General features: G+C 47.6%; 1 protein-coding gene across 1 annotated transcript in view; it reads right to left on the bottom strand.

Annotated features, from left to right (window-relative positions):
• Positions 1-12,949, bottom strand: part of csmd2 (CUB and Sushi multiple domains 2) — a 778,395-nt gene that overhangs the window by 64,824 nt on the left and 700,622 nt on the right. The window contains exon 55 of the mRNA XM_070898713.1: positions 8,101-8,274. Coding sequence (XP_070754814.1) covers positions 8,101-8,274 — 174 coding nt within the window. The remainder of the gene's footprint in view (positions 1-8,100; positions 8,275-12,949) is intronic.

Below are 12,949 nucleotides of genomic sequence, written 5' to 3' on the forward strand. Positions count from 1 at the left end.
AGCTGTTTTCTTTCACCAAATGGTCGGATGTAAAACTTGCAATGAATCATTACTGGTGAGCTGCACTCTCACCTCTAAAGCCAGCTCTGGCTTCTGTGCCTGCTGTTTATTGCAAAGTGTTCAATGAGTTGACAGGAACACAGATGAACTGTAGGCACAAATGCCATTAGCATCGGAGCTGGATTCATGCTGCTCCTGAAGCAATCAGTAAACAATACTTAACGAACAAAAATAAACTGATGTAGGCAATCCGTATCCTTTTGACCTGTGAAAAATTGTACTTCCAGGGTTGACATTCTGTTAAGCACTTTTTAAAGCACTTAGCCTCACATTTATATATCATTCTATGTACACTTTTTCTCATTCTCTCTCTACAGTTCGAACCTGCTTCATGAATCCACGATATTGCAGGTCCTGCCTGGGGTGGGGTTGGGGGGAGGGGTGGCAGTAGTAGCTGTGTATTAACCTGCGGCAATCCCAGCGAGAAAGTCGGCGGTATTTATCTGCCACCATTAGATTAGGTGTCTCTGTCAGCTGGTTATATCACCATGGGGAGAAAGCACATTCTCTTCAATCAGAAGTTGCTCGGTTGAGTAATGGTTAGATTGGGCCAATGGCCTGGGGTTTGGTGACCTCTGTCTAAGAGCTCCAGGATTGGCTCAGAAGCAACAGTTGTAATAGCCTTAGCTCTGGATCTCTGAACAGGGGTGTAATATTATAGCTCCATCTAGTGGACTACTGTGGTAATGCAGCCATTGCTGGAAATACAATAAAAGCATCAGGTGACAGGTCACCTGACAAGTTCCTGAGTTGAAGCCACCTTGTAAGTGTGTGTTTGTGATGTCGTAGAGAATATATCACAAGAGGTAGATCGATTGTTGCAATGAAGAAAAATGCATGTGTTTCTGTATATGGAACCTCCCAGATATCAGGAAATGACTGATGAGCAACTGAGAAGCATGAAGCTTGCATGATTGGAGCATTTTCCTTTTGGGACTTGGTTTAATTAATCATTCTAGGCGACCTGTGAGCATGCTGAGCTGTACAGATACTTTGGCACCTTGGAATCACTTCATTTTATTCTACAGTTTGCTATTTTTTTCTGTGAAAGTGTGTTATTTTGGGGCATAACCGTAGAATGTTACTCTTGGGATGAGTGGCAGAGCTGAAGGCTCAACAAAGAGTTGAGACCGCCTGCCTAACTCCCAGGGGATGGGGGAAGACCATTGATGATTCACCTTATGTGACGCTTCATCGCTGGACAAAGGTAAAAACATTTCCCTTTTTGTGCAAAATAAGAACACACACTTGACAGGCCAAGTGCAAAGTGAGCTTTTAAAGGTTTTATACTTGAAGAACAAAGCTGTTGCAATTATGTAATTTAGTCAGGTTCTGTTCGCTCAAGACAGAAGAGAACAAAGGGAAGCAGCTTTAGGGCGTAGTTTTAAACTAAAAGAAAAGAAAGACCTACTTCTATATAGCGCCTTTCATGACCTCAGGATGTCCCAATGCGCTTTACAGCTAATGAAGTACTTTTAAAGTGTAGTCACTGTTACACTGTAGGAAAGGCGGCACCAATTTGCCCACAGCAAGCTCCCGACAAACTACAGGAATGTCACCTGAGCCATGTAATGTGTGTTGTGTGTAATGCTATCTTAAGGAGACAGATTAAGGATTAGCATAGAAAGGGTAAAAATTATTCAAACACCATCAGTATGGGTTGAATTAGTCACAGAACATTACAGATTTTTGGTAGTGGTAAACTAAAATATGCCCAGTCAGCAGTTTGGTATGCAAAGCCCAAAGACCAATAAAAATATATGATTCTTCCTGTGCAGTCCCACCATAAATCTGGCAGGACTACAGCAAAGGACCAGACATTAGGCTGGGACTCAGATATCCTGCCAGTTTCCAGGGGGCTTTGTTTGGGATGGAACCACAATCAGTCCCAAACTAGATCGCCCATGGTCAGAGACGGGTGGTCAGGAGGAGGGAGCCTCCCAGGCTGAGAGTTTTGTCAGCTTTGGCCTGGGAATCTGCTGACAGGCCTGTATGCTCAGTGAAAGAATAAGTGCCAGCCTGCCGATGGTTAGAAGTTATCTGGGATGTCACCCGAACACTTCGGAGATTTTGAAAATGTTTACGTTGCTTCCAACCTCTTTATAATGGCAGCCGATGGGTCACATTAATCATGTTTCCAGGAGGGATTTACATTTAATTTGCCCCCCATGACTACCCTACCCCTGCTCCCGCCGCATTTAGCCCATCGCCCCCAGAGCTGACAGCTTCCCCCACAATTTGTCCTGCCTGTACTGGCAGTTATGGACTGCTGTCTGTGACAGGCTCAAGTATCATATAGATATAATTAGACCATGTTCACATTAGTTTTGCCTTCCCTTCCCCTAGATTGGTGTTGAAAATGCATCTCCTCACCAGTTTCTGGAAACCACAGTTAAAACAGATTTCAGGGCCATTGGCTTTTTCTCTGAAGTGAAATGAATAAATGATGCTAAAATCAGACTATGTTCCTTTACAACAGGAAAAAAGTTGTTCCCAGTTTTGCATAAAGCAGAATTTGAAATCTTATACGGGAAAGCTACAAAGAAGTGCATCATGTATGTGACCACAATGTAACACCACTGTATTACTGTATACACTCAACCTAGATGCAAACCTTGAACACAAGGAGTGAACTTGTGGGAGACACTCCTTACCTGATCACACAGGTATAAAAAGGGAAGTCGCACGCAGGGTCATTGTCTTTGGAGTCCTGTGAATAAAGAGTTAAAGTCACAGAGTGACCTTGTCCCCAGAATGTGCCTCGTGTGGTTTCATACTGTAGAATAAGGGCTTCACATTGGCGACGAGAAATGGGAATTCACGACCCACAAGAATGGCCACCGGTAGCAATGAGGAATGGTACTGTATTGGGGAAGACTGGGCCGATTTTGTCCAGAGGCGTCAGCAAAGCTTCGTTACGAAAGAATGGCTGGGGGATGCAGCGGCCGACAAGCGAAGGGCTCAACTTTTGACCAGCTGCGGACCAAAGACTTACGCGCTCATGAAGGACTTACTAGCACCCGAAAAGCTGGCGGACAAAACCTTTAAAGAACTTAGCAAATTGATCGGGGAGCACCTCAAACTGGCGAGTAGCATATATATGGCCCGACACAGATTCTACACCCACCGACGTCGTGAAGGACAGAGCATACCGGAATTCGAAGCGGACCTCCGGCATTTGGCCAGCCTCTGTAAGTTTACAGACGCCTGAAGGGGGGAGATGCTAAGGGACTTCTTTATCGAGGACATCGGTCATGCGGGAATTTTCCGCAAATTAATTGAGACCAAGGATTTGACCTTGGAAGCAGCGGCGTTGATAGCTCAAACTTTCATGGCGGGGGAGGAAGAGACAAAAATAATGTACGCACGCAATTCTGCCTCAAATGTGGCGATGGATCAGGGAGTCAACATCATCAATGCAACTCAGAGCCCCGCAGGCAGGCAGGGGCAGTCCGACATTTCCCAGGCAGCAATAGATCCCAGAGTAGGACTTCAACAGAGACAATGGCAGGCTGAATGGACATTCATGCCATCACAGTGGATAATGCGGCCCGGGATGGGGCCATTGACACCCACCAATAGGGTACTTAAGAGCAGTCAAAGGGACAGTCAGCACGGAATGCTTGGCCATAGTCCCTTTGTTCCCAACAATGGAAACTTTAACTCATGCTGGAGGTGTGGGGAAAACACTCAGCTAGATCTTGCAGATTTCAACAGTTTGTCTGCAGGAACTGAAATCTCAGTGGCTACTTAGCTCGAATGTGCAGGAAGTCGGCAACCAAACTAATATATGAGGCGGATGGACCAGAAGAAGATTCTTTGAAGCAAGATGACTTTTGGGGCAAATCGATGGACGCCGAGGTTCAACGGGTCCATGTGGTGAATATTCACAGTTCATACACCAAAACGTCACCAATGATGATGAGGGTTTTATTAAACGGTATCCCAGTACTCATGGAGCTGGACACTGGGGCCAGCCAGTCATTCATGGGCTTTCAGCAATTTGAGAAGCTATGGCCACTTAAAGCCAGTAGACCCAAATTAGCACATATTGAGACACAATTACGGACTTACACTAAAGAAATCATTTCGGTGCTAGGCAGTGCAATGATGACTGTCACACACAATGGGCTGCCGCTCTGGATTGTCCCGGGCAATGGTCCCGCACTGTTGGGGAGGAGCTGGTTAGCCGAGATGAACTGGAAATGGGGGGCTGTTCACCCAATGTCATCTGTGGAGCGAAGTTCGTGCTCACAAGTCCTTCAACAATTCGATTCACTATTCCAACCTGGAATCGGGACTTTCAAAGGTACTAAAGTAGTGATACACATCACCCCGGACGCCAGGCCAGTGCACCACAAAGCCAGAGCGGTGCCGTATGTGATGCAGGAAAAGATCGAGAGCAAATTGGACCGGCTGTTGAGAGAGGGCATCATCTCGCCTGTTGAATTCAGCGACTGGGCGAGCCCCATTGTTCCTGTCCTAAAAGCGGATGGCTCTGTCAAGATCTGTGGCGACTACAAGGCCACCATCAATCGGGTGTCCCTACAAGATCAATATCCGCTCCCGAGAGCGGAGGACCTCTTCGCCACGCTGGCAGGGGGCAAGCTGTTCACCAAGTTGGACCTCACTTCAGCTTTTCTGACCCAGGAACTGGCCGACGAATCTAAACTACTGACCACCATTACCACACACAAGGGACTGTTCGTTTATAACAGGTGCCCGTTTGGCATTCGATCAGCGGCTGCGATTTTTCAACGAAACATGGAAAGCCTGCTTAAATCCATTCTTGGAACGATCGTATTCCAGGACGACATCGTCATCACGGGTCGAGACATCGAGGAACACCTCCACAACCTGGAGGAGGTGCTACGCTGACTGGACCGGGTAGGCCTGCGACTCAAGAAGTCTAAATGTGTGTTCTTAGCTCCTGAGGTTGAGTTTCTAGGCAGGAGGGTTGCTGCAGATGGGATTCGGCCCACCGAATCCAAAACAGAGGTGATTCGACGAGCACCCAGGCCCTGCAACACATCGGAGCTGTGTTCATTCCTGGGACTGTTGAACTATTTGGGGAACTTTCTGCCAAACTTGAGCACGTTGTTGGAGCCGCTACACGTGCTCCTGCATAAGGGTTGCGATTGGTTTTGGGGGGACTGTCAGGAACGGGCTTTTGATCGGGCGCGAAACCTACTTTGTTCAAACAAGTTGTTGACCCTGTACGACCCCTGTAAAAAATTGGTTCTGACATGTGATGCATCGTCCTATGGAGTTGGGTGCATGTTGCAGCAGGGAAATGCTGAGGGTCAATGACAACCTGTGGCTTATGTCTCCAGGTCACTCTCTCATGCAGAACGGGGATATGGGATGGTCGAGAAGGAAGTGCTTGCATGTGTCTGTGGTGTAAAAAAAATCCATCAGTACCTCTTTGGTAGGAAGTTTGAATTAGAGATGGACGACAAGCCTTTAACATCCCTGTTGTCAGACAGCAAGGCTATCAATGCCAACGCATCAGCTCGCATACAGCGATGGGCTCTCATGCTGGCCGCTTATGACTACTCCATTCGGCACCGGCCCGGCACTGAAAATTGCACTGACACGCTCAGCAGGTTTCCACTGGCCACCACTGAGGGGGCAGTGGAGTAAAGCGGCGAGATGGTCATGGCTGTCGATGCCTTTGACAGCGTAGGCTCCCCCATCACAGCCCGCCAGATCAAATTCTGGACAAACAGAGATCCCCTCCTATTCCTGATGAAGAAATGTGTCCTGACTGGGGATTGGGTGCCCGCACATGGAGCATGCCCTGAGGAGGTCAGACCGCTCCACAGACAGATGGATGAGCTCTCCATCCAAGCTGACTGCCTACTATGGGGTAGCCGGGTAGTTATGCCCCAGAAGGGCAGGGAGGCATTCATCAGGGAACTCCATAGCGAGCACCCAGGCATTGTGCTGATGAAGGTCATTGCCCGGTCACACGTTTGGTGGCCTGGAATTGATTCAGACCTGGAACACTGTGTTCGCAGGTGCACGATGTGTAACCAGCTGGGTAATGCCCCCAGGAAGGCCCCGCTCAGCCCTTGGCCCTGGCCCACCAGGTCATGGTCACGCATTCATGTTGACAACGCGGGCCCGTTCATGGGTAAGATGTTCCTTATTGTGGTAGATGCGTACTCGAAATGGATTGAGTGCACCATTCTGAATTCATGCACGTCATCCACCACCGTGGAAAGCCTATGTGCGATCTTTGCAACCCATGGCTTGCCGGACATCCTGGTTAGTGATAATGGCCCATATTTCACAAGTTACGAGTTCTGAGAGTTTATGTCGGGCAATGGCATCAACCACGTCAGGACTGCGCCATTCAAGCCGGCCTCCAATGGCCAGGTGGAACGTGTGGTCCAAATCATTAAGCAAGATATGCTCAGGATTCAAAGATCCTCCCTACAATTCTGCCTATCGCGTCTCCTGCTGGCCTATAGATCCCGACTGCAATCGCTCACGGGGGTCCCGCCTGCAGAGCTACTAATGAAATGGACACTCAAAACTCGGTTGTCCCTCATTTACCCAGTCCTGACCGACATAGTTGAAGGCAAGCTAAACGAGTACCATGACCGTAATTCAAGGGGGAGATGTATCGAAATAAATGATCCTGTATTCGTCCTCAATCACGCCATGGGGCCCAAATGGCTTGACAAAGAGGGGAATAGGGTCATCGTGGTAAAACTCAACAATGGTCAGATATGCTGTAAGCATCTGGACCAAGTTAAAAAAAAGGTTCAGCATTGACACGGAGGAACCTGAAGAAGACCATGAGATGGAGCTCACAACACCGCCAGTGTACGAGCAACAAGAGCAATCAGAAGATTGCACAGTGCCTGTGGTCAGCCCGGACAGGCCGGAATCACCACAATCAGTGTCCAATAACCAGAGCCCCAACTGCGGCGCTCCATGAGGAAGCGTAGACCACCTGAAAGACTAAACCTATGATCCCAATAAGACTTTGGGGGGTGAGGTGGTGTCATGTATGTAACCACTGAGATCCCATGTAACACCACTGTGTTACTGTATACACTCAATCTAGATGCACACCTTGACCACAAGGGGTGAACTTGTGGGAGACACTCCTTACCTGATCACACAGGTATAAAAAGGGAGGTCCCACGCAGGGTCGTCTTTGGAGTCCTGTGAGTAAAGAGTTTAGGTCACAGAGTGTCCTTGTCCCCAGAATGTGCCTCGTGTGGTTTCATACTGTAGAATAAGGACTTTACAAAGTGGACATGTTGTAATGCTACAATAGGGGTGGCTCTTCTGTGGCTGTCGTTGAGGTATATTATTCAGGTAGTTTAAAGCAAACTTTTCCTTGCATCTAACCCACGCAGTTTGTGGCTCAGTGGTACCAATCTCGCCTCTGAACCAGAAGGTCGTGGGTTCAGGTCCCACTCCAGGGACCTGAGCACATAATCTAGGTTGACGCTTCAGTGCAGTACTGAGGAAGTCTCTGCTTCGCTGTCAGAGATGTCATCTTTCGGATGAGACATTAAACCGAGGCCCCATCTGTCTTCTCAGGTGGGTATTAAAGATTCCATGGTGCTACTCAAAAGAGAGCAGGGGAGTTCTCATGGTCAACATCACTAAAACAAACTTTCTGATCATTTAACTCATTGCTGTTTGTGGGACCTTGCTGTGTACAAATTGGCTGTCACATTTCCTGTCTTACAACAGAGACTACACTTCAAAAGTACTTAATTGGCTGCAGAGTGCTTTTGGACACCATGAGATTGTGAAAGGCACGATATAAATTTAAGTTCTTTCTTTCTTCACCTGTGCTGTATGTGAGTGACCAGATGCCAAAAGTAATTTGTTCCTGGTACCGGGATCTCTCATATTGATTAGCTTAAAAATTCACCAACATTAATTTCATTTCCAACAAATGTAACATTGCCTTTATCAGGGCCTGTCATATATTTACTGTGTTATTTTACATTAGCGGAAGCTGCTTGATATTACTGGTCAATGTGGCTCTGTGTTTATGTGCATACTTACGAAAGCACTGTGGGATCGCCCCATTCCAGGTCCCATTCCCCTCGCAGGTAAGCACAGCAGGTAATGAGAGCTGGTGTCCCTCAGCACAGGTGTAGCTAATGCTGTTTCCCCAGCTGAAGTCTGTCCCCACTACAATTCCATTGAGGATTCTGGGAGGAGGTTGGCATGTGATAGCTGTAAAAGAGCAGTGCTCATGAGAAACTCGAACTGCTTCAGTAACGCAACATTTACACTCCAGACCATTCAACATCAACAATTCAACATCGTTCATGGTGACACTCTAATGCAGTAGTGTGGGAGAGCTGCCTTACAGGAGGTGCGGTCCTTTGTATGAGACCTCACTGAGTGCCACAGAGGGAAATCATGCCCTTAAAACATCAGTTAAGAGAAAACTAGGCAAGTATTTGAAAAGAAAGTATTTCAAAGGATATGCGAAAAGGGCAAAGAAATGAGTTTATATATAGCTCTAGTTGAAAAGTTAGCACCAACCTAATGGGCTTCTTCAAGGTTAACATTTCTATGATTCAATTATTCTAATTAAAATGTCTAAATTCTGGAATCATCCCAGTCACTTGTCTTTGAATCTTCTTCAATGTATCAATTTCCTTTTGAAGACAAATTGCGCTAAATTTCACTGAATCAAAAAGTAGATTTACCAGTGGTTTGCACAACATTAGATAACTTGCTTTGACTTTGAGAGTCACCATTAGCCTTGTTCAAAAGATGTTTTAGTAGTTTTTCAAATGTTAATTAACTGGATATTTGCACTGAAGATCACTAGTCACACCCAAACCATTTTACTGATCAACATATATTAAAATTCACCTCTCATTCCTTAGTTTAATTGGTTCAGATTCTGTTTAATATTCTCAACCTTATTACCTGGCCACTCCGCATGGGTCTCATCAACAAATTTTCTAAGATTTCTATTATATTCTATTAGTGTGGGGACTCAGAACAGATCCCTGCAGAACCTTGGTAGTCAATGCAAAGTGAAAAACTCTCTTGATCCCTCTCCACAAACAATGAAGGGACATTTACATCCAGAAAACCCCATGGTAGTCTCTGAATAGAGGCATCTGGACAGCTTGTTTCCAGTGAAACAGCTTCATGAATACAACAAATAGGCAAAGGCTCTGCAAGGAGCACAACAGATGCTGATCATAAAACCACCAAGGGCAAAATTATTTGATGCAGCATTCACTGATGAAATGAATATATTAAAATGCAAATTTCATTTCTCAACACCACAGACGCAATGATAATTAGAAAATACAAAATAGTTCATCGCAATTTTGAAAGCCTTCCCTAGTTATCAATCAGTTGGTCTCATTTGTTGGCTGATTCCATTCTTATAACAAAAACATGATCAAACAATAGACATAAAATCCCTGCTCCCATTGCAAGGCTTCAACACAACAACTTGCATTTGTATAGCACCTTTAACGTAGTAAAATGCCCCAAAGTGCTTCACAGTAGCATTATCAAAATAATTTGACACCAAGCCGCATAAGGAGCTATTAGGACAGATGACCAAAAGCAGACTCAAAGATGTAGGTTTTTAGGGCCCAAGTTTCGAACCGCGCCTAGAACGGCGCAGTCCCGACCTGGACGCCCGTTTTTCGCGCCACAAAGTGCGCCTAAAAAAAACCTCCAGATTCTCCAGCTCCCTGCAGGTCCTCTGGCCCTCGGCGCAGTGCAGCAGGAGCTGTAGGGGGCGGAGCCAGGTCCCTGCGCTGAAAACAGTGCCGGGACCTCTGCTCCAGGCGCCCAAAACTGTGTGGGAGGGGCCGAAGCACGCAGCCCCTAGCCCTGGCCGAATGGCCTCACTGGGGCTGCGTGAATAAGGCTCCTCCCATGGCCAGCTCCTGCTTCCTCCCGACCCAACTCGACTCCCGCTTTGCACCTCCGGACCGGACCCGACTCCGGCTTTCCCCACCCCCCACCCCCATCCCCCGCCCCTGCCCCTGCCTCCGAACCCGACCTCCCCCCCCCCCGGCCCCTGCCTCCGGACCGGACCCAACACCCGCTTCCCCCCCACCCCGCCCCCGGACTGGATCCGACCTGACCTCCCTCCCCCCGACCTGACCTCCCTCTCCCTCCCTCCCTGACCTCCCTCTCCCTCCCTCCCTGACCTCCCTCCCTCCCCCCGACCCGAACCGAACCGACCTCCCTCCCACCACCCCCCCGACCCGCGCTCCCTCCGACCCGATCCAACGCCACGTACCTGTAAATCTGGTGCTGGGGACGGGCCCTGCCCGAAGTCTCGGGCCCGGCCCGTTCAGACTCCCTACCCCTTCTCCTTTCCCCCCGCCCCATCTTCTTTCCCCTCCCATCTCCTTTCCCCCCATCCCATCTCCATCCCCCCCCCATCTCCTTCCCCCCCATCTCCTTTCCCCCCCCCATCCCATCTCCATCCCCCCATCCCCTTCTCCCTCCCTCTACCCCCTCCCCTTCTCCCCCTTTCCTCCCCCTTCTCCCCCATCCCTGCCCCTTCTCCCCCATCCCTCCCCTTTCTCTCCCATCCCTCTCCCTTCTCCCCCATCCTTCCCTCTGCTCCCCCCCTCTCTCCCTCTACCCCCCTCCTCGCTGTCAGAAACACAGACACTGACAGACAGAGAATGAGAGACACACACAGACAGACAGAGAGATAGAGACACTGACAGAGACACACTGGGGGGGGGGGGCATCCTAGCACGCTGTTGGAGGGCTCCCGGTGCTGCAGTCAGTAAGTAGAAACATTTTTATTTATTGATTTAAAAAAAAAATTATTTCTTATTAATTTTTTTTGATTGATTTATTGGTTGATTTATTGATGTATTTATCATTTATTATTGATGATGGCTCTTTATTTGTAAAACTGAAGCGTTTAATGTTTGTAAACTTCCCTTTAAACCACCCACCCCCCCCATTCCCTACGGCTGATTTGTAACCTACGCCTGATTTTCTAAAGTGTAGACAAGGTTTTTTCGAGCGTACAAAAATCTTCACTTACTCCATTCTAAGTTAGTTTGGAGTAAGTTTTCACTGACAAAACTTTGAAAACAGGCGTAAGTGGCCGGACACGCCCCCTTTTGAAAAAAAATTCTGTTCCAAAGTGAAACTGTTCTAACTGACGAGAACTGGAGCAAACGAAATGACGAGAATTCCGATTTCTAAGATACTCCGTTCTACACCAGTTGCTCCGAAAAATCAGGAGCAAATCATGTTGAAACTTGGGGCCTTAATGTGTGTCTAAAAGGAGGAGATGTAGAGAGATGCAGGGATTTAAGGAGGGAATTTTAGAGCTTAGAGACTAGGCAGTTGAAGGCATGACTGCCAATGGTGGAGTGATTAGAATCAGGGATGTGCAAGAGACCAAAATTGGAGGAGTGCAGAGATCTCAGAGGGTTGTAGAGCTGGACAAGGTTATAGAGAGATGGAGGGGCGAGGCCATGGAGGGATTTGAAAACAAGGATATGAATTTTTAAATCGAGACGTTGCTTAACCAGGAGCCAATGTAGGTCAGCAAGCACAGGGGCGATGGGGGAACGGGACTTGGTGCAAGTTAGAATATGAGCAGCAAAGTTTTGGATGAGCTAAAGTTTGTGTAGGGTGGAAGATGGGAGGCTGTCCAGGAGAGCATTGGAATAGTCAAGTCAAGAGGTAACAAAGGCTTTTGGTTGAGGGTTTCAACAGCAGATGAGCTGAAGCACAGGTGGAGTCGGGTGATGTTACTGAGGTGGAAGTAGGTGCGCTTGGTGATGGAATGGATATGTGGTCAGAAGGTCACCTTGGGATCAAATATGACAGCAAAGTTGAGAAAGGTCTCGTTGAGCCTCAGATAATTGCCAGGGAGAGAGATGGAGTTGGTAGCTAGGGAAAAGAGTTCTGCCCAGTTCATGGCAGCATTCTTCACTCGTTTCTCCCAGTTCATGGTAGAACATAAGAACATAAGAATTAGGAACAGGAGTAGGCCATCTAGCCCCTCGAGCCTGCTCCGCCATTCAAAAAGATCATAGCTGATCTGGCCGTGGACTCAACTCCACTTACCCGCCCGCTCCCCATAACCCTTAATTCCCTTATTGGTTAAAAATTTATCGATCTGTGATTTGAATACATTCAATGAGCTAGCCTCAACTGCTTCCCTGGGCAGAGAATTCCACAGATTCACAATCCTCTGGGAGAAGAAATTCCTTCTCAACTTGGTTTTAAATTGGCTCCCCAGTATTTTGAGGCTGTGCCCCCTAGTTCTAGTCTCCCCGACTAGTGGAAACAACCTCTCTGTCTCTATCTTGTCTATCCCTTTCATTATTTTAAATGTTTCTCTAAGATCACCCCTCATCCTTCTGAACTCCAACGAGTAAAGACCCAGTCTACTCAATCTATCATCATAAGGTAACCCCCTCATTTCCGGAATCAGCCTAGTGAATCGTCTTTGTACCCCCTCCAAAGCTAGTATATCCTTCCTTAAGTAAGGTGACCAAAACTGCACGCAGTACTCCAGGTGCGGCCTCACCAATACCCTGTACAGTTGCAGCAGGACCTTCCTGCTTTTGTATTCCATCCCTCTTGCAATGAAGGCCAACATTCCATTCGCATTCCTGATTACCTGCTGTACCTACAAACTAACTTTTTGGGATTCATGCACAAGGACCCCCAAGTCCCTCTGCACCGCAGCATGTTGTAATTTCTCCCCATTCAAATAATACTCCCTTTTACTGTGTTTTTTTCCAAGGTGGATGACCTCACATTTTCCGACATTGTACTCCATCTGCCAAACCTTAGCCCATTCGCTTAACCTATCTAAATCTCTTTGCAGCCTCTCTGTGTCCTCTACACAACCCGCTTTCCCACTAATCTTTGTGTC

This window comes from Pristiophorus japonicus, chromosome 14 (genome assembly GCF_044704955.1).
Source record: "Pristiophorus japonicus isolate sPriJap1 chromosome 14, sPriJap1.hap1, whole genome shotgun sequence".
NCBI lineage: Eukaryota > Metazoa > Chordata > Chondrichthyes > Pristiophoridae > Pristiophorus > Pristiophorus japonicus.